This window comes from Melospiza melodia, chromosome Z (genome assembly GCF_035770615.1).
Source record: "Melospiza melodia melodia isolate bMelMel2 chromosome Z, bMelMel2.pri, whole genome shotgun sequence".
NCBI classification, from domain to species: Eukaryota; Metazoa; Chordata; class Aves; order Passeriformes; family Passerellidae; genus Melospiza; species Melospiza melodia.
Genome location: NC_086226.1, coordinates 43,827,465 through 43,854,799, shown reverse-complemented (window position 1 = coordinate 43,854,799; position 27,335 = coordinate 43,827,465). Strand labels below are relative to the sequence as shown.

The 27,335-nt window shown below is 39.0% G+C and overlaps 1 protein-coding gene across 5 annotated transcripts in view; it reads right to left on the bottom strand.

Moving 5' to 3' along the window:
- The window catches only part of DOCK8 (dedicator of cytokinesis 8), an 88,117-nt gene that overhangs the window by 11,868 nt on the left and 48,914 nt on the right, over positions 1-27,335 (bottom strand). For all 5 annotated transcript variants that reach the window (XM_063180017.1, XM_063180018.1, XM_063180020.1 and 2 more), the window contains 19 exons: positions 26,281-26,445; positions 24,377-24,552; positions 22,479-22,574; positions 21,438-21,533; positions 20,504-20,653; positions 18,079-18,192; positions 16,986-17,141; positions 14,235-14,374; positions 13,480-13,649; positions 11,974-12,119; positions 11,064-11,246; positions 10,299-10,434; positions 9,618-9,705; positions 7,841-7,937; positions 7,401-7,535; positions 5,342-5,494; positions 4,132-4,290; positions 3,288-3,388; positions 2,652-2,844 (listed from right to left, as the gene is read on the bottom strand). In XM_063180017.1, the coding sequence (XP_063036087.1) occupies positions 2,652-2,844; positions 3,288-3,388; positions 4,132-4,290; positions 5,342-5,494; positions 7,401-7,535; positions 7,841-7,937; positions 9,618-9,705; positions 10,299-10,434; positions 11,064-11,246; positions 11,974-12,119; positions 13,480-13,649; positions 14,235-14,374; positions 16,986-17,141; positions 18,079-18,192; positions 20,504-20,653; positions 21,438-21,533; positions 22,479-22,574; positions 24,377-24,552; positions 26,281-26,445 (2,654 nt within the window). The remainder of the gene's footprint in view (positions 1-2,651; positions 2,845-3,287; positions 3,389-4,131; positions 4,291-5,341; positions 5,495-7,400; positions 7,536-7,840; positions 7,938-9,617; positions 9,706-10,298; positions 10,435-11,063; positions 11,247-11,973; positions 12,120-13,479; positions 13,650-14,234; positions 14,375-16,985; positions 17,142-18,078; positions 18,193-20,503; positions 20,654-21,437; positions 21,534-22,478; positions 22,575-24,376; positions 24,553-26,280; positions 26,446-27,335) is intronic.

Genomic DNA, 27,335 nt, shown 5'->3' with positions numbered 1-27,335 from the left:
AAGAGCCCAGGCTCTACCTGCTGAGCCGTGTACCTCAGCAGGTAAAGACACACACTAGGTACTTGTCTGTGTTAATAGAAAGTGCTTTAAAGTCAGTCCCTATGCATTTCACACTCTCACTAATTCTGCTTTACTGCTTGTGAAGGAAATTTAGCGTAAGCATGAATTAAATCAAATGGAATTCCACTGAAAGTGACCTCACTTTGATTTTGAGAGATAGTTTTGTTTGCATGGAGGGAAGCATTTTGTCTGGTACAATATAAGGAAATGTATTACTTTACTGACAGTCAGTTTTCTGGATGCTAACAGACATACTGCAGAATATCAAATTCAGAACTGATTTGATCCTTTGCTAATCTGTAAAGAGGAGATAATACTTCTGCTCATGAAGAATAATATTTTTATTCACATTATTATCACCCTCAATCTCACATCTAAATGCATCACCACTATTAGTTGATCTCATATCTGAGCCAAATGAAGAAATGATCACAGAAAGAGTCAGTGAGTGAGACCTGTAACCACACTTGAAGCTGAGCTAGTCTGCAGAGTGTTTCCCTCTGTTAACAAAGTCATCTGAATAAGATCTCCACAGGTGCTAAAAAACATAAACTTGTTTGTAAAGAATGGGAAAACTTTTCTTGAAAGCCTATATAAAAATGCAAAGGGTTATTATAGTTAATTACTGTTATGAAATTGAAAATTGCACTGTCAGATAAAGAGTTATGTAACTGGGTTCTTGTCATTAGGGCATTTTATTACCTCTCTCCTATGGGGCAACTGTGTCTTTGGAAAACTTGTATTTACACAAGCATTTTGATGAGAGAAATTGATTTGATGCTTTTAAACTCCTAAGTTTTTGCCTGCCTACTACCTTGCACGATAGACTTCAATTCTTTAACATAAATGAAAACATATCCATTTATAGCAACCTGCATAATCTAGGAGCAATGGAGGGAGGAATTGCATTAGGGTCAAGTGTGTGAGCTTACAAGCACTCAAGGCAGCCTGGGAGCAAGATGACATTGGAGAGGGAGTGCAGATTTCACTTATATCCAAATGATGATAGCATCTAACAAGTAGAAAGAAAAGAATGGTAAATAGAAGTAATGCATGGAAGTTAGAAGTTTGAAGATATACAAAACTGATAAGGGATGCAAAATGGCAGAAGAATAAATCCATGGCCGGAAGTTTAGCCATTAAAAAGAACTATCATAAAGCTATCTTTATTCTAAAGAAAATCAAGAATAAACACTTATCCATCACCTAATTGCTGAGGTGGTATTGAATATACTAATGCCCAACAATTCAGTGGAAAATGCCAAGTGGCTCAATCATGTTCACATTTACTACTTTGAAGGGGAAAGCCCCAGGTGGTGTGGTTTTATCAAGGGATGATGAAGGCACCAAGTATTAGTATTAGTTAGGTATTTCAAACTCACTTTGACAATAAAATGTGCTCTGCAACAGATCAACAAAACTAAGCAAAGGAGTATTCAAGCAGTGAATTCTGAGCTGCCATTTGTTTTAGAAAACTGGGGAAGCTCCAGAAGAGGAAATATGCTTTGGGAATCATCTACTTTAAAGTGTACAATATGAGGAGATGGTGAATAGGTTTATCAGACTGCAGCAGGACAAAATGGTGGAAATACCGATACAAAATTAATAAAGAAAACCTTAAAAGTATTGTACTTAGACCTAATCAACAGCAGACTACACAAGCCTGATACTTTTTAAAGAAAGGAATTACAGTCCAATAAACATAATAATGTCTCAACAGTGGATGTCTATATAACATCTAAGATGATCCTACAAAATATTTCCACTAATAAGTTGAAATTATTTATAATTTACTTTAATCATTGCAGCCAACAATTCACTGGTTTCAGGGAACAATGACATAAGAGAAATTTTCAACACATGGCAATAAATTAAGGGTTTGGCCTTTTTTGTTTTTAATAATGTGGAGACAAGAAGCACTAAAATAATTGAATTTGCATATGAAGTCAGTTCAGGTAAGGGCATCTAAAACTGCATAAACTGATAAACTAAGCGGATATATATATGCATTTTAAAAACTTTAATCACAAAGACTTATGTTTTCACCTATGCGATGAAAAGTAAGGTGGAAAACTGAACCCAAGAAAACTGTCTGGAAAAGATCAGTTTATTACTGAGTAAAGAACTCAACAACACCAAAAGAACCAGTGAAATCTTCAGAGAGATAATGTGAGAGCTACAGCTCATGCTGGAAGAACTTATGGGACATTTTTACTAGACTTGGATATACTGGATTGACTGCAGTGATTGTGTCATTCATCAGTCAAAAGGGTTTGATTAGTAACTTGAGGGCAGTCAAAGGATTGGAAAACACGCTTGAAAGAGCTGAGCAGCTCCAATTATCTAGATTATGAGAAAGAAGTTTGAAAAATGCATCTGTCACAGTTGATAAGTAACAGCCCTAGAAAAAGCATGTGATAATAGAGGGGTTCTACTTAGCAAATTTAGAGAGAGATTACAGTATCAAACTGCTGGAAATAGAAACTGGAAACTGCCATTGTAACATCTGCCCCATGCACGCACCTCTGCTTTGCTTAGCACAAGAACAAACACACAGACCAGAACTGCCTTATGCCAGCAAAGCCTTTTACCTGAAAACTGACACTGCCCACAGGGAGATAGTTCCGATCCTCGAGCATGCTGAGGTACTCTGACACCAGTGCTGCAGCATGGACCAGGCACATGGCTGCTTCTGTGTAGCACTTCCTCTTGGTGTGCTTCTCTGCCATGTTCTGCAGCCAAGTCAGCCTCAAGTCCGGAGATGTCTGGTATCCTTTTGCAATTCTGAAAACACAGGCCAGAAAACAGGTGTGAATGATCACTTCTCAAATAACAAAAATACCCTTATAATTCTTCCCCTGGGTTCAATGGAAGAAGACATTTCTGTCTTTGCTCTGTATGATTCATTAAACAGAAAGCAAAAGAAATGGTTAGGCGGTGCTGGGCAGGAGACAGAGGAGCTATGAGGAAAGTAAAACTGTTGCATCCAAGACTCTTCAATGCTCCTTACTCTTATCCTTGCCCAAATCTATGTCCACCTCCCAGAGGCTGCACTGCAATGTGCTCACTACTGCAGCCTGGGCACCCTGCTAAAGACCAGCTCTGATAAAAAGGAAATGTGCACAAACAGAACAGATAGAGACTTTGTCACAGCTATGTCCCTAAAATGCATAGTTCAGCTCACCTCACTCCAGAATTTTCTCAGTAGCAATTCTAAATGGATTCACCTGTACATGAGGTCCATCAGCATCTCTGGATCTTCCTGAAATTCCCTCATTTTCACTGTATCTGACAGGATGCCGTTCAGATTACACAGTAGCTCCTCTACCTGAAGCAATGCAAAGATCAATGTGAAATTCTCAGGTGTTTATTTTTTCCTCTGGAAAAACAACCATATCTGCACCAGATGATGTTAATCTCCTTAAGCCTCTTTTACCCAAGAAAATGTCAGGATGTTTTCTTCAGCTCTATGTAATGCAGCAAAGGCTGCATACATAGCAAATCTTACACACACATATTTTAATTAATCAAAATTAGCTGAAATCCTTTGATCTATTTATTTCTGAATAAGTCAAATGTGCTAATGGAGTTTAGCTTTAGTTGATTTTACATCTGAAACCAGATGTTTTTCGGTACAACCTGAGTTACTCTAAGAATTTTAACAAAGTGTTTGATAGTTGTCTGACATGTTTTTCATTATTGCTGCTGACACGTTACAAGCTGACAAAGAGAGAGAAGTTTCCCAGATGGTACTTGTCTGAAAACAATGAATCAAATTCCATTTTGGGAAACTCTTAGAGGGCATAGTTCCTGCTGAGGTCTAGGAGAAAGCTGTACTCAAAACCAAGTGATGATTCTCCTGTAATGTGATTTCAGGGGAAATTCTTTTCAGTTTATTTTATGAAATAATATTCACTTCTTCCCCCCTTATTGTTGGGCTAGACATAAACTCATGCAATAATGTCTTCATCCTTTTCATTGCTTTGGAAGACCAAGACCTAGAACTTGCTTCAAGCATTGTCCTATGTGAAAGCTCCTGATAAAAGCCACAGATGCCATAAAAGATTTAACCTGAATGGGAAATGGCGTTGCCTGCATCTCTGTGTCTTCCTCTGCATAGGCCAGGATGGTTCGCAAGGATCGTCGAAGGAATTCCTCATTGAACTCAGGTGATTTTCCAACCAGAGAAGCTAGCGACATGGTCACCTGCATCTTCACTCTTGAAAAATTCTTCCAGAAGAAAAAAACAAAAGCATGAGAGAATGATGGCTGCACTGCAGTTCACACATCTACCTCCTCTATGAAGCAAACCCACTTTCTCCTGTCCAGATTGAGTGCAGTAGACTCACTGCTCACATAACTGGCCCCTGGTGCATCAGACCTAATCATGTTTTACCCACTTAAGCCAAAGATCCGTAATCTGGCATGTCTGTACTTTGGAGCTAGAATGTTCCTTGAAATATGCACGCATTTTGAGACAGGAGAAAGCCAGAAGCGCCCCTTTCCCCCTTTGCACAGGCCAGTGAGTGTGTGGATCAGACCACACACAGGAACAGATGAGGAAGAATGACTGGAAAAACATTCTGGAAACAAATCTCGGAGGCAAAAGGCCTCTGGGAGCTTCAATTAGTAATGCATTACACCCTGATGATCATGGTGTGCCTGCAGTATATTTTCCTTCTGCAGAGCTTACACTTTTTACATATCCAAGGCTTTTAACGTAATAACTAGTGAAGAAAATTCTGTGCAAGATCAGATGCTATCCAAAATGCTAATGCAAATGCTTTTATGCTAGAACATTATTAATCTACATGCATAGTGTGTGTATTTTGCTCCACTTGTGTGGTAAAAATCAGAGCCTAGTCCTAAGACCAAGGTGCTGGTGAAGAATTCCTAATAATACAAGTGTACAGCAGTATACAGAAGTTGCAATTACATTAGAATAGAACTAGAGTGAGTCGTTCTGACACAGGAATGAAAGAAAAAAGACAAGGTGAAGGGTATTGCTTATGCATTTTATGGTCTTTGCTGTCAGAGGCCTAATGCTGCTCTGTTTGATATTGGAGGATGATATTGAGTCACGTTTCCTGAATCAATGCAATGAACAATAATTAAAGCCACTTTCACCCTGCACTTCTAGCACTTCTCTTGGTTCAAATGTGTGAAACAGCAGACCAGGTGACTGCAGATGCATTCTACTTGCTGTTGCAACTTCAGTCTTTGTTTCAACTGATCACAAAAAAAGGTGGCACAAAATATACTGCTGCTCTCAAAATCTTACACTGGTAGAGCTGAAGCTGTATCTCATGAGGAGATAAAGAGTGGCACAAGCTTGAGTCCGTGTAATATCTATGCTGCTGCTGCAGTGATGGAGAACTCTTTGACACAGGTCAGCACACTGTTCAACCTCCTCTTCAAACAGCAAATCTCCAAACTAAGGGAAAGGGAAGAAAACATTTATTACTCTTATTTATAGCCATTAAAACATCATAAAACATCTTAATGCACAAAAGTGACAGGATTCACAAAAAGTCCAAAGTTTTCAAAAACTACATTTTATACATATTTTTATTCACATTTCTGATTCCTGTGATGTTGCAGATTCCATTTCTAAGATTTTTTACAAGAAAGAAGGATTTGAAAAGAAGGGTTTGTGTTTTGGAGAAAAGAGAAAGTGACAGAATGAACTCAGAGTATGATGGCTCCAGGAATTTTTGAAAACATAAAATGTTGCAAAATTCTTAGAAGCATGGAGATTTGCTATTTTCAGAATACATAATGATTGATGAAGCATGCAAATACTTCCTTAAATATATGGAGCAATTTTTAGCTCTTTGCACCAATGCCCTACCCTTCCCCAGGCCTCCAATACGTTCTTCCTCCTATGGCGTATGAAAAAACTTGCACTGCCAAGCTTTCATGCCAGACACTCCTTTACAGTGTGTACACAATGCACACACTGTGCAGGCAGCAAACTCAGGGGGCAGGATGTCTGTCCAAAGAAACTCTCAGCAGAGACAGCACAGATGCACCAGTACCACATCTACATACACAGGACTGATAAAGCTGTCTGAGTGAACACAAGATATTGCTTCCAATCTGCAGACCAATTTCCCAGTTCTTGGCCTTTCTTCAGTCCATTCGCTCACTGTTTTGTGTCTAATTTATATTGCAAGCCTGCTGGCAGATGGTTTTATCACTTTTACTTGTAAAATAACATCTATATGCCTACAGTGTAATAGAAGTAATTGGACTGATTGCTTCATGAAATACAGAACAGAGTCAGCTTAACTACAAGATCTATTTCAATGAGAATAAGAATTGCTTCACAAAATTCATTACTGTAATTGGAAGTTAGCTTTTAAAGATAAAGTAAAATGAAACATAATTATTAGTTTCATAACTATTCAGGTATCTACCCTGTAATTAGGCTTTGTCAGCCAATCTGCATTTAAGAGCAGACAGGCATTAACTGGACAGGAGTATCCTGTTTCTTATTTGTATTTTAGAATAGTTTAGGGAAAATAAACATTTAATGCATTCTTCCTTAGTGGAGCTGTTTTTCTTTGTAGGAGAATGAATCTGAAAAAGGTTTTAGAGTCCGTATGAAGCACCCAGCTCCTTATGACCCCTATTATGAAAAAAAATACTTTGGGTCAATTTCTGTCCTCATGTATGTTTTGAAATTTGTGAGGTTTTATTTGTTTTGTTAGGTTTTTTTTTTCTTTATTGTTGCTGCCTTTTCTGATCTGAAGTTTTTTAATTGGTGATACAGAAGTGGAAGAGAGATGAGGATTTGGCTTAGTTTTCAGGCAGAACAAAGATGAAAACTGTCAATGTCTTAGAATCTACTTAGCATTTTGAAACTCATCCTAGAAATGGAAATCTAAAATGGTGCCCTCAATGTCTCATGAGTTTTGATTTCTCTGCTGCCCATCTGACTGGAAACTAGCCTTGCTGATGTAACAACTTAAATTTGATTTTACGGAATTCTTGTGCAGTTCGTGGCATTAAGATTCCTAACTAAAATCAGAATGTATTTGAAATAAAGCATGTGGAATTGCTTACTTTTTTATTGGTAAATCTTATATATTTAAAAGTAGGCTGCTAAACCTACAAGATTATTCAGATTTAATTATTCCATCTTGTGTGGTCAGTGAAATAACCTTATAACAGATGCAGAAATCCTGCAACAACCCTATAGATACTAATTTGTATTTACATATGCAAAATATATTTAATAAATGTCAGAGAAAAGTAATGGACACAGCCCTGCTCTACACGTGCTTTTCTATTAATTTGATTGTAAGCATGAAAACAAAAGTTTATCAAGAGCATACCTTGGCAATGAGTGCTCTGAGTGTAGCAAAGCAATGAGTCAGGTAAGTTGTGCTCTGATCATAGCCAAGAGAATTTACCAGGACCTTCAAAACTCCTCCCAAGAGATTATCTCTGCATTCTGCTGCAAAGCTGGCCTACATAGGAAGGAGAAAAACAATTACTGTATGAGGTAATTCTGCAATGAACTGGCACACAGGAACTGAAGTTCTGCTCTTGAGAACCCATGAGAAATCTAGGAGTTCAGAATTTCTACTAACAGGTTTTCAAGCATGAAGTTTTCTCCACCCTACCTGTGATTTTTTTTTCTATTCAACACTATACAAGTTTACAGATGATCTCAAAGTATTTGCACTAAGAAACAAAAGGAAAAATTAATCTTTCTTCCACTGGCTTCTGAGAGACCAGGGATTGGAACTAAGCCACCTCTACTATTTTTCACCTGAATGATGTTCTCTTGCATATCAAGAATGATCAGGTTAGCTTCAGTTGCCAGGTTTCCGCTGATCAGAGCTTCTTGGTCTAGCTCAGCTTTTGTCCTGCAAAAGGAGTTCTAGTTAAAGCAAGCAGAGTGTATTCCAAGAGTTAGATTACTTCGTGTTTAAGGAAAGCCAGAATACAAATGCATACCATTCTGAATGATCCCATAATGACAATAGTGTTCAGAAACGTTTCTGAAAAACTGTGGAATGAAATTAGGAAAGCTGCTATCATAGAAGAGCAGTCACAAAGGGGACTTCTGAAAACTAGGCCTCTAGACAGTTGGGATAGATGCTTTTCTTCCTTAATAGTCATCTGCATAATGGCTACTTAGTGTCTTTCAGTTGTTCAGTAAACTGTGTTGTAATTTCTGAATGCATTGCCTGTAACAGGGCACAAAACTCCGAAATGGGGTAATAGATAACTGATCTGACAATTCCATTAAAAAAAGTAAAAACAAAAAGTAAAAAGTAGACTAGACCAAAGTCGAAATAGCTTCAGTGCCATAGAAGCATCGTTTAATGTAGGCAATTTATAGAGACTGAGACTGTTGACAAGAAAAAACAGCAGGTCCCTACAGCAGAGTCCCAGGACATTTAAGAGACAACTGAAATAATGATGAAAGACAGGAGATAGTGGTGAGGCTACACAAATACCTTCTTAGCTGAGACTTAAGAACAAGGTTTGGAACACAGTTCCTCTGGAGCTGAATAAACATAGGAGCAGCTACTAACAAAACTGCATTTTCACACATCCAGGTCAGAAATGCAAAGAGGCATTTTTCTTTTTCCTAAGCTGCTCAAAAAGTGCTGTTGCCTGGCTAGAGGCTGCTCTCTAGAGCTTGAGATTAAAGATCCTGTGACTTCGGCCAAAGTTCCTAAGGTGTAAATCTACGGCTGGAGCAACACCCTCACAATCATGCTTCTGAGTGACTTCAAAGTGTGTAGCTGCTCTGCTACATATGTTTACCCAAAAATAAAACCAGAGGAGCAAAGAGCCATCCTTTAGTGCACAAACATATAATTCTGAGGAGAGCTAAGAAAGGAAATCAGGGAGGTCATATGGTTAATAACAATGACTCAAAGCAACAACAACAAAAAAAAGGGACTGCCAAAACTTTAGTGCTATAATAAGGGCAGAAATCCCAATAAGAGTAAGAACCGAACAAATTTAGTGAACTTTACAGGTGTTTGGGCTATTTCCAGCAACCACTGAGCTCTGATCCACATGCTGAAGGGTTCCTCTCTGGTATGACACATATCTTATGACTGCTGCTACAATCCCAAAGCATTATCTTCCCTGACTCCTGCTAGCAGAGCTTCTCAATATTAATATAGCATGTCAAACCCAGCTTAGCTGATTTAATATGGCAAAACATATACCACAGTACTGTATGTACTGTGGAGCCAAGAGCAACAAAAAAATAAATGTAGCAAGCCTCTTATAGGACCCTTACACTAACTAATGTTTGCCACACTGTTAATAAGAAGGGAAAAAATGTGTAGATAGCAATTTAAACTTCTCCTTCTCTCCATTCTTGTGGCCTCTTTGTTGTGTCATAGTAACAGCTGAATATTTCTGCTACAGAAACATTTTATTTTTCTTTCTCTTTGACAAAAGAGGGAAAGGAATGAAACTACTGATTTTTTAATAAAACATCCTAGGAGCAAGAACAAAACATAAAAACCCCAAGCAGCTTGGTTCTAATAAAAGCAATATTCATTAATTAAATTACTTACTTGTCTTGTCTCTCATTTGCCTGCCGCCACTGTGTCTGCTCCTTTCTCCAGCGCAAATTTTCATTTACCCCTGCTGATCTGTCATTCCCTAAGAGTGTAACATATGTCAGAGAGATTAAAACAAAGGGGACATCTGAAGTCTGACAGCTTGCCAAAAGAAAGAGATATATTTCTGTAGTAGTCTATCAGAACTAAAACCATTCAATTTACAGGTTCAGGGCTCTAGTAAAAAGACTCATCACTTTTTTTTTTACTTAGGATTTTTAGAGCATTAAATTGCTTAATGTCTACAAAAAAGCTGCACAGATTTTCCATTTATTAAATGAAGCAACCTTTTTTGCTATGAACAGTTTGTTTTTAGTGATAGGTTTGATAACATTTCTTAGTTCTTAATTAGATACTAACATAACTTTTTAGAACATCTTGAAACTTCTTTCTTGGCTTCATACTCTTCACATGAGAGGAACTCAGTCCTAGCTACAACTTGGACAGTTGAAACCTAATGATATTTTCATCCATGCAAAACCAAGAATGGTCTGCAAAGGAATGGACTGTGGGTGAAAAGGGGGTGAAATGGACAAGGATGAAAATGGATAGTGTGCACAAACCCAACAAACTCATTTATGTTTACAGACACTTGAGTTCCTCTCAAAAGGCATGGGGGGCAATGGCATGAAGTACCAGCTGGTATTCTGCAGCGCTTCATCATTTCTCCTCTGGCTCCTTCTCCTCTCAGTAAAGCCTCTTCTAATCGAGCTTTCACATCGCGTGACTTCTGGAGTGCTTGGGTGCTAACTTTATCTGAGCTCTGCTTGCCCTGGAAGTAAAGTTAAAGTAATCATCACCAGTGCCTCCATTTTTGATCATAAGACCAAATTATATCTCCAGAATGAGATACAACAGGAGAGGCCTGTAGAGGGGGCAGAAAGCAGTGAATTTGATTGATTTATATATAAAGTCTAATAAATGCTGCAAATGAGGAACGAGGTACAAGATGCACTGCTAATAGAAACAAAGATGTAGTTCTGTGCTACAGAGAAAGAAATTAAAGTTCAGAGAGAAGGTTATTTGGTCCATTTCAGACAGACCCTCTCAGAGAGAAGAGTGCTGACATCAAGTCCTGCTCATAACTAAAGGGTCATCCTTAGTGTCCTGTCTAGTTCTTACAGGAGCTGTCGGTATAAGTCCCACCAAAAATAGCCCTCAAATACCCAGATAAAAGAAAAGAATTAAACTACTTAGGATACCTTCATAGGACTTCCTCAAAAGTTTCAGCAGCATTTTGCTTGAAGGCTATTGTCAGTTATTTGTCTGAAGTAATTTGTCTATGTTAGGTAAGTACTAATTTAACTATTGTCAATAACAGATTTCCCCCGGACAGCTGGAATTTAAAGAAAAAAAATTGATCCAAACCAGGACAACAAAACTATGCCTTGTTTCACTTACCTTATACTCAAAGCATGAAACACAAATGAAGAGGAGGTCTAAAATCTTGTTAAGTTGCATGGATGGAAGGTCTGCAATCCATTTCTGTATTAGGTTCTGATCAGCATTTTTCATAATCCAGAGGAAACAGATCAAAAGGTTGCGAGTAGTATCAGGACCTAATGTGGCAGTCTGTCTGTAGGGCTATGAACACATAAAGTAATTGTCAATTGAAAGAAGAAAAAGTAGAGGAAGGTCATTTGGGCAAAGTAATCTTATTTAAATTTCATTGGAATCAAATCTCAGGATTGGACTTCAGTAAATTTGACCTCTTCCAGGTGATAGTTATCGTAATTTTGACTGTATGTGTAATTAGTGAAAGGCCCAGTTGAATACAAGTGAAAGAGAGTTGAATACAACTGGAGAGAAGCTCCAGTTTGCTACATGCTTGTATCATAATTTCCATATAAAAATGTAGGAAAAAGATTCTGTAATCATTTGCTTCCACCCTGCCATGCAGTTGCATCAGCCAAATTGCATAGTAGATTAAACAAACCAAAACATATAAGGAAAGACCATACATAGAGAGAAAGAAACATCTGAATCCTAGATCCATGGATTCAGGTAAGACTGGAACTGTGGGGCTGCCATAGTGGCATTTGCTGATCTGGAAATGAGTCTAGATTTGGTTTGGAAATGGAAATAGGCATGTGGGAGAAAAAAGTGAACAATGTATGGTAAAATAGCAATTAACTAACTAGAAGAGAATAGGAGATGACAGAAGGACTATGAGGGCTCTGGCAGGGCTGGAAAAAAACAGAAATGCAGTTTCTCTTGACTGTAGCTGTCAGTGGCAAAAAAGGATAAAAGGAGGAAAGAAGGAAGATGAAAACAGATAGAAGAAAGGAGATTGGCAGAGCGGTGAACATACCAGTGACACCAGAGGTATTCCAGAGTTCCTGATGTTGAACTGACTCCCTGCAATGGCAAGGGCCACGTTTTGGTTGATTGCCCCTGAAGCCTCTTGTTCTTCTTCTGGGTTTCCTGTGCGACCCTTTCCACTGCGGATATCTGAAACTAAATTTGAAATATTCCATTGGAACTTCAGGGATAATCCAGTTGCTTCTGCTCATGTGTCACAGTTTAACTTTGGTCTGTGACTGAGCAAAAAAGCTGGCACTTCCATCCCTGAGACTGTTTGCCTGGCTGATGTACCAAGTAGTGAAAGAGGCACAGCATTAGCAAGTGGAATTGCAGCCATCTGAGCCATCTGCAAAGTCTGCCAAATTATTCAAACACATAAAATACATAAAAGGTGGTAGCACGCATGAGATTATCTCTGAAGTTCAAAGCCAAGCCAGTACTTTGTAAGACTTGGAACCATCCAGTTCTAGTTAATTTCAGTCAAGAGGATATGCACAGAAACTAGACATGGATTTGGTAATATTCAACAAAGTATGTAAATCTCTTAAGAGCTGACAGATCTAGTATTGCCTTCTGACTTAAAGACAAGTTTTATTTCAGGCACCTAACTGCTTCTATTCCCTGCTAGTTCTTGACATCACTTTTAGCAAATGAAGTTATTTATACTAAAGTTTTGTAAAAATCTCGTCTGATTCTGAGCATCCATTTTGTGTTTTGAAAGTTCTGTTTTTCAGAGAAGCTGAGTGATCAGCTGGACCACACATGTTCAGAATGTGATCACAGCCTCTTGTAACAGATTCTCAAAGGAAGACACTCTAAAACTAGGCACATTGGTACATCTGGACTTCTTCATAATAACTTTTTTCATCTATGGTATAAGGATAATACTTAGATTAAAAGAATGGTGTGAGATCTAATTAGCCAATTTATTTATGTATTTATTTATATTTCTGTATTATATGTATGAATGTATAGTAAATACTTTCACCTTACCCAATTGAAAGTGGCAAATAACACTTTCATACTAGTAAGTCTTTTGTTAAGGCATTTAAATGTGAAATTTGTCAGAATCAGTGGCAAAAATATACTCTTCAAAGTATAAACCTTTAATTAATTAATTTTGGTATAATGTTAATAGCAGCAGAAAAGCAACAGAAAAAGAGAATACGATCTAATTTCTATAACTGTAGTGTCACATGATGTCAGTATCACTATCAATATTTTCACTACTGTTACGTGTATGTAGAGCTAAATATTTCTTGCAGAACTTGCAGGCTTTATTTGGCAGGTCAGAAAACTTCAGCTAAGAGATATGCAGGAGCACTTACAGATGTATCTCTGGTCTATCACTTTCTCATGAAGTGAGGACACTGAAGTTTTTCCTGTCTGTAAAAATCCAGTTTACTTCTATGTAAAGAAATATTCTATCTTACTAGATGAATCTCATGTTTGATAAATTATTTAGACAAGTCTCTCTTAGGAGTTGAAAAATTCAAAGGCAAAAAGGTCTTACTTGTAAAATCATGGAGTTGTGGCAGAGAATCCAAAATGATACCAACCAAAGGGAGGTAAAGAGCTGCAATTTTAATCTTCACCTCCTTTTTGGAGCAACGTGGGTCTAGGTCATGGGAACTCAGCAGGCTAAGGATAGCACTGACTGCTTTTCTTTGCACCTTGCTAATCCTGTTAACACAGAAACCATCCATGAGTTCCATTCATGGATCATGCACAAATCACTTATAAATCAAAGATTTAATAAATAGAAAGGAGGTGAAAGAAACAAATAATAAACACCAGTATGCACTTGATAATCTCTTTCATTCTGAGCAGAGATTCCTGTTCCCTGCAAATGATAGGTATCTTAAATCTCCAAGATACTTTACCAGAATCAAAGGGCATACATATCTTTCAAATTTCTCATAAAACTTCATTGTGGTAAAGAGAGATGCTTGAGGAAAAGTATCAGACTCTGGCCAAATTTTAGCTAAACGCTAAAGTTCAGACAAAGACAGAGGTGTTTTAGAGGGAAGAGCAACTGAAATTTTGTCTTCTCAATTTCTGTATTCAACCAATACTACCACCACAAATAGTATATTTTTATTAATTGAGAGGAACATACTGCAGATAAAACCATGACTGGGTCATTCTATGTTACAGAGTGACTCACTGAAAAGCATGGGGGAACCAGGACTGTCCTGGAGTCAAACTATGCCCTTGCCAAGAGTAACAGCGTGACCTGTTCTGAAATCTGCAAATTAGGATACACACCCCTCGCTGTCAGCATCCAGTGCTGCTGCCAATTCAGTGAAAAGTAAGCCGGTCAGGAAGTGCTGCTGACGGTACTCAGCTGAGAGGTCAAACATACCAGTGATTTTCTGGTCCTGGAAACTAGAGCAGGAGCTGGAGTTCTGCGGAAATATATTAGAAGTATTAAAGAATGATCACTGAAATGAAGGTTTCTTAAAGAGATCACAGTCACAGTCAATGTAACAAATAGAAAATCTCTACCAGAGGAAAACCATAGACTTCGAAAGTAGGCTGGACATTTTGGAGGAAGACATCTGTGTGTGAAATGAAAAGCTTGCTAGGATGCAATCTCATCCTTTCCGTTCTATGCAAGCAACACATTTTACACCTTTTGAGATATAAAATTCCTACCCTGTATTCGTTAGTTTGGACAGGACACAAAGTCAGAATTTTCTCCATTCGTGTTCTTATTGGGCAGCCATTAGCTATCACAGAGAAAGCGCCTCTACATTAAGAGGGACTTAGGTGTCAGAAGCTGCTCACCGTGTGTTCTTCAGCATCCATGATGTCTAGTATGAAAGTAAGGTCAAGAAAGACATGTGAACCATGCTTCCTTTTGCCCTGGAACTCCTTGGCTGAGCTTGCTGGCAGCTGGCATAATTTACTCCAGCCTTCAAACTGCTCTGACTTATGGCTGTGACTGATATACAGCCAGACCAGGAATGGAAAGTTGCTGCTATATATGTGCTGTGAACTTCTTAGCTTCTCCAATCACAGGTATGTGCCACAGGTCACCTGGAATGTTCGTGTCCCTTGCTCAGGTAAGCATAAGTCTTCAACTCTACTCCCACTGCAGCTACTGGGTTTTATGAGTTCAAATTTTGTTTTTAATCTATACTCTTCAGTATTCCTTCCAATATTTCTGTCAGTGACCTGGGAATAGCCACAGAGCCCAAACACATGAAGTATCAGTATACCACACTGTGGTATCTTCCAGTATATTGGGTCAAATGAACCACATGTCTCTTAGCAGCCCCATATTTTGGATCCATATGCTTAGGCCCACTCCCATTCAACCCCAAACAAACAGGAATTGGCTGTACTATGTTTGTGTGAAATAATGTCCAAGTGTAGAGCACCCAGTTAAGTGAGTTTGGCATCTCTAAAAAATTTCAAAAGATTTATTCACAAGACCATATTTCTACTGCAAGTCTAACTCAAGTGGGCAGCACTCCTGTAGACAGATCAAAATTACTGCAAGGGTGGTCAGCTAGTGCATTAAATTGTGCAAGGGCCACAAAAGCCTTATTGATTTGTACAGGTTGCACACTGTAGGTTACTCCTGAAGGAGAAAAGAGCTGATGATGTTGCTTGAAGGAAAGATCAATTGAACTGATTTGGCCAAGCTCTGACTTGCTAGACTAGTTACAAGAACCATGCTGATATTTTTTTATCCCAATAAGCAGAAGAGCCATATTTCTAGCTCTTTGGCATCCAGGATTAGTATTAACCAAATGCACTGTGATGCTTTGTTTTTAGGACCAGGAAAAACTTCAGGAAAATATTATTTACTATTACGAACCTATGACAACAGATTATTAAAGTATGAGATGTAGCACATCTTAGCATCCAACCAATTCTTTGGCAATGACACTCAAAAAAGAAACCATGAATTTGAACTGCTGTTCATTACTCAGACTGTTTTTGTACCTCCCATCATTTTTAGCTTCAATTCCATCCCCTTGTCTCCAAGCATTGTGGCAATTAAGGAGCATTGCACTGAAATGCTTCAACCCGGTCCTGACCTCTGCAAGACCCCTGAGGTAGAAAACAGACATGTGAGCAGTCTTTATAGGGGGTTTGCCCCATTGTAGAAAAGCATTTCCATAGAATGCAGAGGAGAGCACAAGACTGGCAAAATAGTGTGTCCTGTGCCAATCAACAATTTCTTTTTCTGAAGTGTTTGTGAAGTCTGTGGTCAGGAAGATCACGGGAGGTCCTGACATTAAAGAAGGCAGAGCTGTGTCAGTATCAGACCAAGTCTGGAAAAATTCCTGGAGAAATGAGATATGATGCAGATTGCTTGGTCTACTCAGGACACCTAAGTGTTTCCACACAGAAAGTCTTAAAGTTCAAATAAAAAGGAGAACACTGTTCAAAAAACCACAGGGAATCATGGACAAAGATATAGCTACTGTGCTACTGTGGGGGAGAAACCCAGAAGAAAGAATACCAGAAAAAGAAAGCATGATAATCCTATTTTAAGCAGCATGAAGGCTCAACAAAAATTCACTATTCCAGGATATTGAAAATTGCAGTGTGTTAGTCACTAACTTAGAGAGTGGTACAATCTATTTTCACCTGGGAAGTAAGATGTTCCATTAGAAGGCAAACACATGGAAAGAATGCAGTGCTTCATGGCATAATTCTCCAAAACAGATATTGAAATACATATTTGTGGTTGTGTGGATGGGATAAGGGTGTGCCTGTAACCTGGCCTTCAGAGCTGTGTTCCTTTTAGACCTTATGTGTCTACCCCAACAGTCATTCTCTGTGAACGTGCATGTGCATGTTTCCAGGGAAGCATGTGTCTGTGTCACATTCAGCTTTAACTCCTGAAGATGTCTTCTGTCCCTTTTTCTCAAGTGGGAAATTTTTCTCCCTGATCCAACAGTGGCTGATTCTAACTTAAGTATTTGAGTACAGAACAACGTATTTTTCTACATGTGCTTCATGTGACAGTCATGCAATATCTATCTAATGGACAAACACCTGGGAGGACAAGGAGGGAGAGGGAGATGCTGGAGCAGATGCAGATGTCATGAAGAAGAGGTTCAGATTGAGGTAATGCTCATGGCTGCACAGAATTCTCAGGAACTCAAGTCTCATGGAAATCAGGGTGGAGAGTGAATTCACCTTGTTTGAAAGCTAGGAAAAACAAACAAAAAAGTGTCAAGTGATGGGCTAGTATTATTTGAATTACCATGTAGTGAAATATCCTGCTCCCTGAAAAGACATAGACATCTAGCCCTGTGTGCATTAAAATGCTCACTGTACCTAGTTTCCATACATTAGCTGCTCTTTGTTTGACAACGATGGTGTCTCTCTCCCTGCTCCCCAGATGACTTATCATCTTCCCAAGAGATAACAAATTGTTTCTTTCTTCTTTTCTCCCCAAACAAAAATATACATTATTTTTGTCTTTTGCATAAGGCAAAAAAGAAAAACAAACTGGACTTTTCTGAGTCTGTGGCAAACTCATAAAATGTCCTGCTAAGCAACACAGGACACCGGTGGTCTCATCATTTCCCTTCTTATCAAAAATGACATCAGTGAAGGAATTTATGGAGGTATCTGATGAACCTGCACCAATACAGGTCACAAAAAAGAAGGAAAATGCTCCCTGTCAAATACAACAAATAATTCCATAACAACATCCTGCATCACCATTTATTTTTAATTTTCAGAGACTTGTGAAGCAAGAAGACAGATGTATTAATTTGAGTGACTACTTAAATTAATACATCTGTCCTCACAGCACTCAGCAGGAGGAGTCAGAAAGTTGATCTGTATTATCTGCAGACCCTGCTGCTAAGGGCAGTAAAAAAATAAGGGAAGAAAAATGGTTCCATGTATGTTTTGCAGCAGTGCAAAGTATGACATTTCCAAAAGAGTCTTTACGTACACTCAATTTTTTTCTTGCAGATCACAAATCAAAAGAGGTTTTAAAATCATTGCATATGCAATAGGAAATAGGAAATTTACCTGGACCTTTAACACAACTCAAAGGATCTTGATGGATAAACTAATCAAACAGAACAAAACACATAAGCCAAAGGCAATCCCAATCATACATGGTGCCTACCTGATTACAGTAATGTTTGATGAGATTAAACACAAATCCTCGATCCATTAAAGAAAGAAGATCATACAAGAAAAATGCCAGGCTGATATTAATTTTTTCTGCTTGTTCACTTTCCTTAAAAAAAGAAAACACTCCAGTTATGATGTATAGAACTTACATAAAGGTGAAAGACTTTTTAGAATCATGAAAAATAGTGCAGGGGTCACCTCCCAGAACCATCCTGGGGAAAATATAGGACAAAATTGTTTCAGTTCTCCAGTTCACATGATCTTCTTAAAATTGCACAGAATCACTTCTGTAAATTATTTCAACTGTTTCACAGCAAAATGTCCCTTTGTGACATTTTGCACCCCTTTGGGCTGACAACAATGAATTTGAGAACTGTTCTGAATTGCCTATTGGCTGCAGTATTGCACATGACTTTTTTTTCCTATTGAACATAATAGAACGCTGGTTTAGGAACTTAAAACATATAAAATATTAAGAAAAACCTGGACTGGCTTTACTGATGGAATGCTAAGTATTTTGTTTAGAAATTTTAAGTGTAAGACTGATAGTAACAAAATAGTGGTAAGATAAATCTGTGGAGTTCACCATCCAGCAGCTAAGCTCTTGTATGCTTGGAATTGGCCAGATTACCAGAGATACACAGCCTCAAGTAAGAATCACAAAGAACTTCATGTACCCTCTAAAATGAGGCTACAGATACTTCAAACATACCAATTTAAATCATAAACTCTCAGTAGCCTATGTAGCTCACCAAGAGGAATTAGTGAAGATGCCTGAGGGATCTGCACATATTTAATGCTCAAAAATGACAAAGTAGATGACTGAGAAAAATATTGCCTGTACTGGCACCTCTGGCTAGTGAGAACAGGTGTGCAGCACCTCAGGGTGGCTACAATTCACTTTTTCATTTTTCAAGCTTTTTGTTGCTGTTCGGGAATATATATTTTCCCTGCAATCTGGAATTTGCACATGAAAAGATTTTTCTATGGTGAAGAAAAACCTGGTTTTCTATTACCTTTAGGGCAGGCAAGCATATGCCAGACATACCGCTGTAAAAATCCAGGGCAATCTGACATGCTCAACTACGTATTGAAACATCAATTATCACTTCTTGGATTTAAAAATCAGACACATATTGCCTACTACTGTGTACATCTAACCAATGGCCCTAATTCCAAAAACACAACACTGGAATTTTCACACATGATCAGGTTCTATATGCTCATTCTATCAAAATGAGAATTAAATTAACAGTCCACAAAAAACTGTGTATTTCTTGTGAGGAAGCCATAAATACTAATTTCCTTGCAAAGCCTATAATCCTGTTAAAGCATTTTTATTGTAACAAATTTTTATTTCCCAATGTATATAAAAAAAGTCACTGATTGCTTAGGTTAACATTTCTGTGGAAATTATTTCTCTGTATGTGGCTACCAGAGAAGCACACCAGTGGACTGAGCTTCAAGAACAGCCTTTTGGTGAACAGTGACAATCGCTTCTGTGATTCTCTCCTCAAATTTTTCTGGTCTTGCCCTTTCCCAGTTTCTGATCCCCAGAGCACTTTGAAGAAGTGGATTACAAAACTGAGCTCGTTGAAAAGTGACCTGGCAGGCCAGCTCTCCCAGCTGCTCTGGCCTGCCCTGCTGGGCTAGCTGCATTTGGCAGCTCTGGGGCATGAAAACAAGCTGGTTACAACAACTGAACAAACAACAGTGCCTATCTCTGGCCCTAGCTTTTTCTACTGACCAGTCCAAAGAGGTATCAAGGATACCGGCCTACAGTAGCAATGCTAAAATATAAATTACAGTTTGTGATCTTTTCAACTTTATAATCTGTTTTATCAGTGCAATTTGTTAAAAGTAGAAAGAATTTTATGGGACTTAAGTCTTATTTCTGGTCATCAGTTTTCAAGCACCCAGTGTAGATCAAGGGTTAGATCACTTTTGGTTGGCCTTTGCAACATTCACAAGGAGCACTGCCTTCCTATGGCATATTCTACTGCTACAGAGAACTCAAATGAGGAATTAAACACAATTCATTAGGATAGAGGGTAACTGCAAAGGGGGGTAAAGGAAGAAGCGCTACTGGGCCTGCAGTCTGATATGCTGGCTAACACATAAAGAATTACTACAACTGAAAATGGATGACCAGCCTTTTCCATCAATAGAAAAGGGAATTATCTTCTTGCACACTGCAGCCACATTGAGAAGCAGGCTGAGGAACTGAGCTGAACAAAAACAGTCTGCTAAGAGAGCACAAGGCTGCCTTTTACAGTGCCACAACTCTCGCTTAAGGTGCATGTGAGAATATTGGCCTAATTCTAGCAACACTGCTGATTTTGAAATGAGATTAAATGTAGCTCAGTGTAACACAAGATGAGCAGCAAGGATCCATAGTGCTTATTTCATCCACTTACCTTGGGTGGTTTGACTACAAGTGCAGCAATCTCTGAAGTAATCACACTAACAATAGTGGTAATATCATCTTTGAAACGATCAGAGAACCGGCTTCTTCGTGAATTATCTTGCTTCTCTGTGTTATGAACATACTGAGCCATACTCTTTATCTGCAAAGCAGAAAAAAGAACACTAAAAAATGCCCAGACTGTAGGTAAAATACTGCTTTAAGTTTGTCAGTAAAAGTAAGATTTCCTAATTTCTTTTCCCTGAATTTAATCACTTGTTTTCTCAGAGCTGCTCTGATAGAGCCTACATGGCAATGACAACAGAGAGTTTAAGACTCAAAAAAAAAACAGACATAGATTCCTGTTCATATTCATATAGATGACTACTCTCAGGACCTGAAATCAGAAACACCCTCCCCCAACCCCTTGCATATGGACTTCTGAAATGCTGCTGCTTGCCACTTCAGCCCTTTACAATGACACTTGTGGAATTCTTATTTCTTGACCTAATGTTGCATTACTTACATGCTGATAGTGGAAATCACTATATTTTTTCCCCTGACATGCATCACCACAGGGCTCTGGAGAACTGAGTTTGTGGAGCTTTATCACTGCTCCCATGATGTAAACAAAATGGAAAAGACAGGAACAGATATTTACCAAAAAGGAAGGATTTGGTTGATGAGTGTGTCTTTTGCAAGCTGTGTAGCTTACAAACTATTGCTCATGCAGTTCATGCAGAACTTTGCCATCACTGCCATAGTGAGGAAGGAGGGTGAATACGAAGAACTCTTTATTTTGTACTCTCTGTACTTTCATTATTTGAGACCTCTCCTTTATACAGAGCAGAATAACTGAAGAGGTCACCCCCCAGCTGAATCTGTGCCTGGAACATCTACTACATGTCACCATTAACCAACTGTAAAATACCACTGTCAACTCTTACCAGGAGCTCAAAGAAGAACCAGGCATACTTGAAGACTGCTTCTCTCACCATGCCCGTGCTGACCACCATCTGCAATGCCAGTTCCTCGTGGAAATGCTACATAATAAAGACAGACTGTTGGAAAATGGCTTTTAATCAACTCATCCTTCATTTTCAACATCTTCCCTGTGGGAAACTTTTCCATACTGGAGGGTGAGCAGCCAGATGGGGATGTATGGGCATCCTTGCAAGATCAGAAGGCAGATTTCACCAAAATGAATGCTGTTGGCAAACAGACCTTGGGACCCATTTTTCTGTGGATCCAGAACTATACATAACTGAAGAGGGAAATGCCTTTGGACCATTCTCAGGTCATTGTCCATGTGCACAATGGGGAGAACTCATGTTTCCCACTCCCTGCTAAGCATTTTTGTTTAGCACATCCATGTTTTTCTGAGAGAAGGTAAAAGTAAGATTGACTTTGTGGTGGAAGAGAAAGACAGAGCAATAAGCACAGCAGACTTGGTACAGACATTTGTAATTGGAGACAATACGTTTTACAGTGAAATCTGAACACAAGACACACAAACCCAATTATCTAAACTTCTAGGAAATTCTAATCTGGACTACAAAAAGCTTTGTTCTAAAAGCTACAAAAAGGAACAAAGAAAATAGTTCTTTACCGAAGAAAGAAGAGGCAAATATTTCTGAATGGAGTTTACTGTAGCATGTAAAGACATGTATCCAAAGGTAAACAGCAGTGGAAAACGACAGAGGCTCTAAGACCTTGAGAAAGAGAGCAAAGGGAGGATTTAGACAGGCTGATACTTGTCTAAATCTGTCCTGGATAAAGAATCTAAAGACTCTGGAACAGAAGCAAAAAAGTTTGAGTAATGTTTACCCACAGATTCAGTATCTCATCATTAATTCCTTGTTTGATAAAACTGGTTGATATTTTGCTCTGTTGCTTCCCTCTCCACATTTAGAAGGGCCAATTGCCAGCACTACCTCAGGATGCTCCAGGTACTGCAAGCAGCTCCCTCATGCATAGCCATAGCCTACCTTTTTATTGGATGGTCTTGTGCTTGCACAAAGGCCTGACATGTCATTTGTTCCTTCAACATAGTAAGACATCCGACTGGAGCTGTGATCCACAGGCTGGGGGACACAGATGGAAGAAATACGTAACAGTAAATCCATGACTAATTTATTCTAATTAACAGAGAAGAAATCAACTGCAGTTGGGGATTTCTTTGGGTTTTTTTTAAGGTATGCACATACATTCATTTAAACAGTTATTCTTTTTCCTTGTTCCCATCCCCCTTCCCACTCAAGGCCGAAAACCACCTGACAGCAGCAGGAGCAGGAGCAGCAGCAGGGTGCAAATGCACTGCCATCGCGTGCCCAATGGCAGCACTGCAGCTGTACTTAGGAGGATATGATTCACCCTTTAAAGATGTGAGTTTATTCCCAGCTCTACATCGAAAATCATTAGCCCCTTGAAGTTCTTCCTTCCATTAAAAGTTATGACAATTTAAGATGCAGTGAAACAGCAGTAACCAATTATAAATTTCTACATTTATCAATGTGATGAAGCTGTAATATCAAACATTTAAATTTTGTATTAATTTGGAAAAATGCCTAGAGGTCTGATTTGCTTTTTCCCCCCACCTAGGACACAGTACATTAGACTAAAAGTTATAAAATTCAAATCTGCATGATTAAAAACTGGTATGATGGATATATATGCGCATATGAACAAATCAAATAAATTGTCAAAGCCTGTGTATCTTACCAGTTCTGATTTAATTAGCTGAAGACCAGCACCTATTCATTTTAGATGGAGAGGCACAAGCTCATTCAACAGAAAAAAGACTTCAAAATATTTCTGAAAATAACCTACTTGAGAACCAATATTTTACATATATAACACTCAGAGAAAAATGAGGGTGGATACAGTTCAGACCTCATCAGATGTATTGCTGTAGAGCTCTGCCAGGGCTGCAACTAGCAACAGGCTCCTTGCACAGGAGAAAAAACCCTGCTTTTTCCAGAGGCATAGCTTCCCAGCTCCAGCTGAGTGGTAAACTCAAGGTTTTAGTTTCCTCAGACAGCTGCACACAACCATCCTCATAAAGCTCTGAGATGAGCTGGGATGCTGTAGGTGAGCAAGCTCCCAGTGCCAATCAGGGAAACAAAATCCTTCCTCTTGGATGTTCTCGACTGCTCTGTCCTGCAAGCCATTGGTGGTATATGTAGCAGTGGATAAGAATGCAGAGGAAGGTTGTATTTCACTCTGTGGTTGCATGAAGTATTGGAAAGACCCAGGTGGAAATTATGCACATGGCATCTGCACTGATGCTGATATAAAGCTATGGGGCTGCTGTCATATAATTGACTACTTACGTTTTGTTTTGGTGGTTGGTTTTTTATGTTTTGGTCTGGGGTTTTTTTTTGTTAGTTTGTTTGGGCTTTTTTTTTTGAGGTTTTGTTGGTTTTTTTGGGGGGGTTTTTTTTTTTTTTTTGGTTTTTTTTTGGTTTTTTTTTTTTTTTTTTTTTTAATAGGAAACTATATGACACCAAACAAAACGAGGAACAAAGGTCTGTGGCTACACTGACTCTGTGACTGGGACCAGACCAGGTCACCAGCTGTGAAGAGAACTTGAATATCTAGAAAAACAAGAGAGTGAGGCAAGCCAAAAAAAAGCAAATGCCTCTGTGAGGTGTCTAAGCCACAAACAAGAGACAGAGTTCTCATGTCTTGCTCTCCTCTGGAAAGAGACCTCAGAATTTAGCAATGGGATTTAACATGTGCTTAAGCCAAACCAGATAAACAGAAAATGCTCCTGGTGATACATACAGTTCATTTACAAGGAGCAAATCCAACCCTCAAAGACAAAATTAAGATTATTAGGTTTGGTGCCATACCATTCTTCAGATATTTGTCGTTGTTCTCTTACCTTGGATGACATGATGTTTTTGACCTCCTCATCATTGGCAGCTGGTGTAACAGTGATGTCAGGATTGCTGCAGCTTATCACTCGGCTCTGCAGGAGTTTGCTCCCCACAGACACTGCGGAAGTGCGTCCAAAGGTGTAATAACGCGATTCTGTCGAAAGGGCACTGCTGCCTCCACCTGCCACAGCGAGATGCTTGAATTAAGACTAAAGGACATGTACATGAGACAAACATCAGGTTCAAGCTGGTTTTGCTCAGTGGCTGTATAACATCAGCATTTTGAAAAGAATAAAGATCCTTAAAAACCCACTACAGCTGCTTCATTAGCAATCTACACAGGCATTGAAAGAGAAGTTACAGATATTATCCCAGTCAACAGGGTGATTGCACAAGCAGTACCACAAGATTAATAAGGCTACCTAAGCAGCAGCACTATTACAATAGCTCTTTCTTCCCATCAGCTCTTTTTAATTTGCTGTAGATTAAGACAATATTCACAGGCCTAAACACAAAATACCACCTTCAATACATTATTTAATACCATCTTTGATGTATCCAAGGAAGCAGGGAGCATTGCCATCAGGAATTTCACTAAATGACATCTAGTTTTCAGTTTCACCACGCACCTTATTTCTCCAGGACAAAAAATGCCCAAGTGTATGTGAGCTCACAGATTTTCACATATCCCAACATCACTCTAGATGTGCCTCAAGGGGGATTTAAATTAATATTCAAAAGAGAAAAAGGCCTACATACCTCTAGCTCCCACAGCACAGCTGCTTGTGATAAATCATTGAACATATATCAATTAATCAAATTAATCCTATAGGCTTTAGGATAATGATTGCAACAGAATACCAGAATGGTTGAGGCTGGAAGGGCCCACTGGAGGCCATCTAGTCCAACATCTCTGCTCAAGCAGGGTCACCTTGAGTCAGCTGCCTGGGACTACAACCAGGTGGCTTTCTACCATCTCCAAGGTGAGAGGCATGGGCAACCTTGGGGCAACCTGTACCAGTGCTCAGTCACCCTCAGAGGAAGTGTTTCCTCATGTTCTCTCTCTGTTTCAGTGTGTGCCCATTGCCTCTGATCTTGTCACTGGGTGCCACTGGAAACAGCCAGGCTCTGTCTTTGCACTCTCCTTTCAGCTCTTTGTGTACATCGAAGATCCTCCCTGAGGCTTCTTTTCTTCAGGCTGAAGAGCCCAGCTCCTTCAGCCTATCTTTGTTGAAGAGACATTCCAGACCCTTGCTATTTTTGCAGCCTTTGGCCCGTCTCTGTCCAACAAGTTCATGTCTCTCTTGTACTGGGAGTTCAGAGATGGACAAAGTACTCCAGGGATGGCCTCACCCAGGTTGAGAAGAGGAGAAAGATCACCTGTTTAAACCTGCTGGTCTTACAATATTTTATCCTTCAATGACAAGTAAAATCTACTTAATGCAAAGTAGATATTGCGTGAGCTCGGCCCTATACCACTTGGCAGTAGGTTACTTTGCATGGAAAGTCATTTATTTATGTACAGGTCAGTAAAACATTGGCATCTTAAGGCCATTTTAACTTATGAAAATGAAATCATTCTAGAAAAAGTTTCTGTTTAGGCAATCTCTCTTGCATTCATCTTCATGAAGTTACAACAGTTTGTAGCTATGAGAACCTCTCACCTCAACCCTTCATCTTAAATTAATAACTGAGGGATGGAGATTATCAGGGCCAAATTCATATTGCTCTTTGCAGTGCTGATATTCCTGACCTACCTCTTAGTGCTTAAATGGTACACAGTCTGGGTCCAAGAAGTTGCGTTTGCTATCTTAAAGATCAATGCCTTTAGCCCTTCTCTCAAAAGTGCCACGCTGAACAGCATATATCAAGAAAAAAAATACTCCTGCAACCCTTTCACCAACAATACCTGGTTTGACCGCTTCTCTTTGTGGGTCTGGCAGACGAAATACATAGTACACATAAGATGCCAGGAGACAGTTCCTTCCATGCTGATCCTTGCTCAGCTCTTTGCTGTTGTGGAGACTATTCACTATTGCAACCACAGACTCAAAGGCAAACTGTGAGAAGTTGGCTGTGAAACAAAGGCAAGAATTAAAGTCAGCACTGAAGGGTGTAACATAATTAAGTGAGGTCATTATTTGAATCAACAACCAATCTTGCAAGGTTCAATTCAGTCCTTAACAAATTCAGAGTTTTAGACAGCAATTGCTATGCCCGACCACACCCAAAGTCTACATAGGCCAATAAACACTCTTTAGCAGACCCACTGACTTGCAACCAAATCACTGGTATTCTCTCACTTTGTGCTACATAAAACTGTTAATTACATTTCTAGCAGCTTTCACACATTTCCTAGAAACTATCTTCTTGCAGAATACTAAGACTCATTACTCTCCAGCTGACAGACACATCCAAGCTAGCAGGCTTTAGCACAGATATTGTAGTGGATGACAGATGTTGATTATCTGAATGAGATAGGAAATTACCTACACCACTGCATGCAAGTATGCCATTTTTCCAGACTTAACATATGTTATGGGCAACTGGCATCTCAGTAAAACAAAAATCAGTGTTCACTATTATATTCTCTCGGTTTGTGCTCACTCAACTCTGTCTAAAGATCTTTGGGCAGAGGATATGATGCAGACAGCAGTGTCAGCTGTAGGATAATGATTTTGCTGGTGTTTTACTTGCAAAACAACTTAATTCTAAACAAAGTTGATCAACAACCCACTTTCTGACCTATATTTTCAGATAAGAAAATTACTACAGTTTAATGTACCTTCCAACCAGAGACTGAGTCTCAAATGCAGGGGGAAAGGAGGAAAGGCAGCAACTCCATTAAGCCTGATTAAATTGTGCAGTAAAACTCTGTCTTGAGCAGCACAACTCTTTCTGAAGTGGGCTACCCTAAATACTAAGTCCAAGCCTGAATATTTCAGCAAGCATTCCCCCCCACAT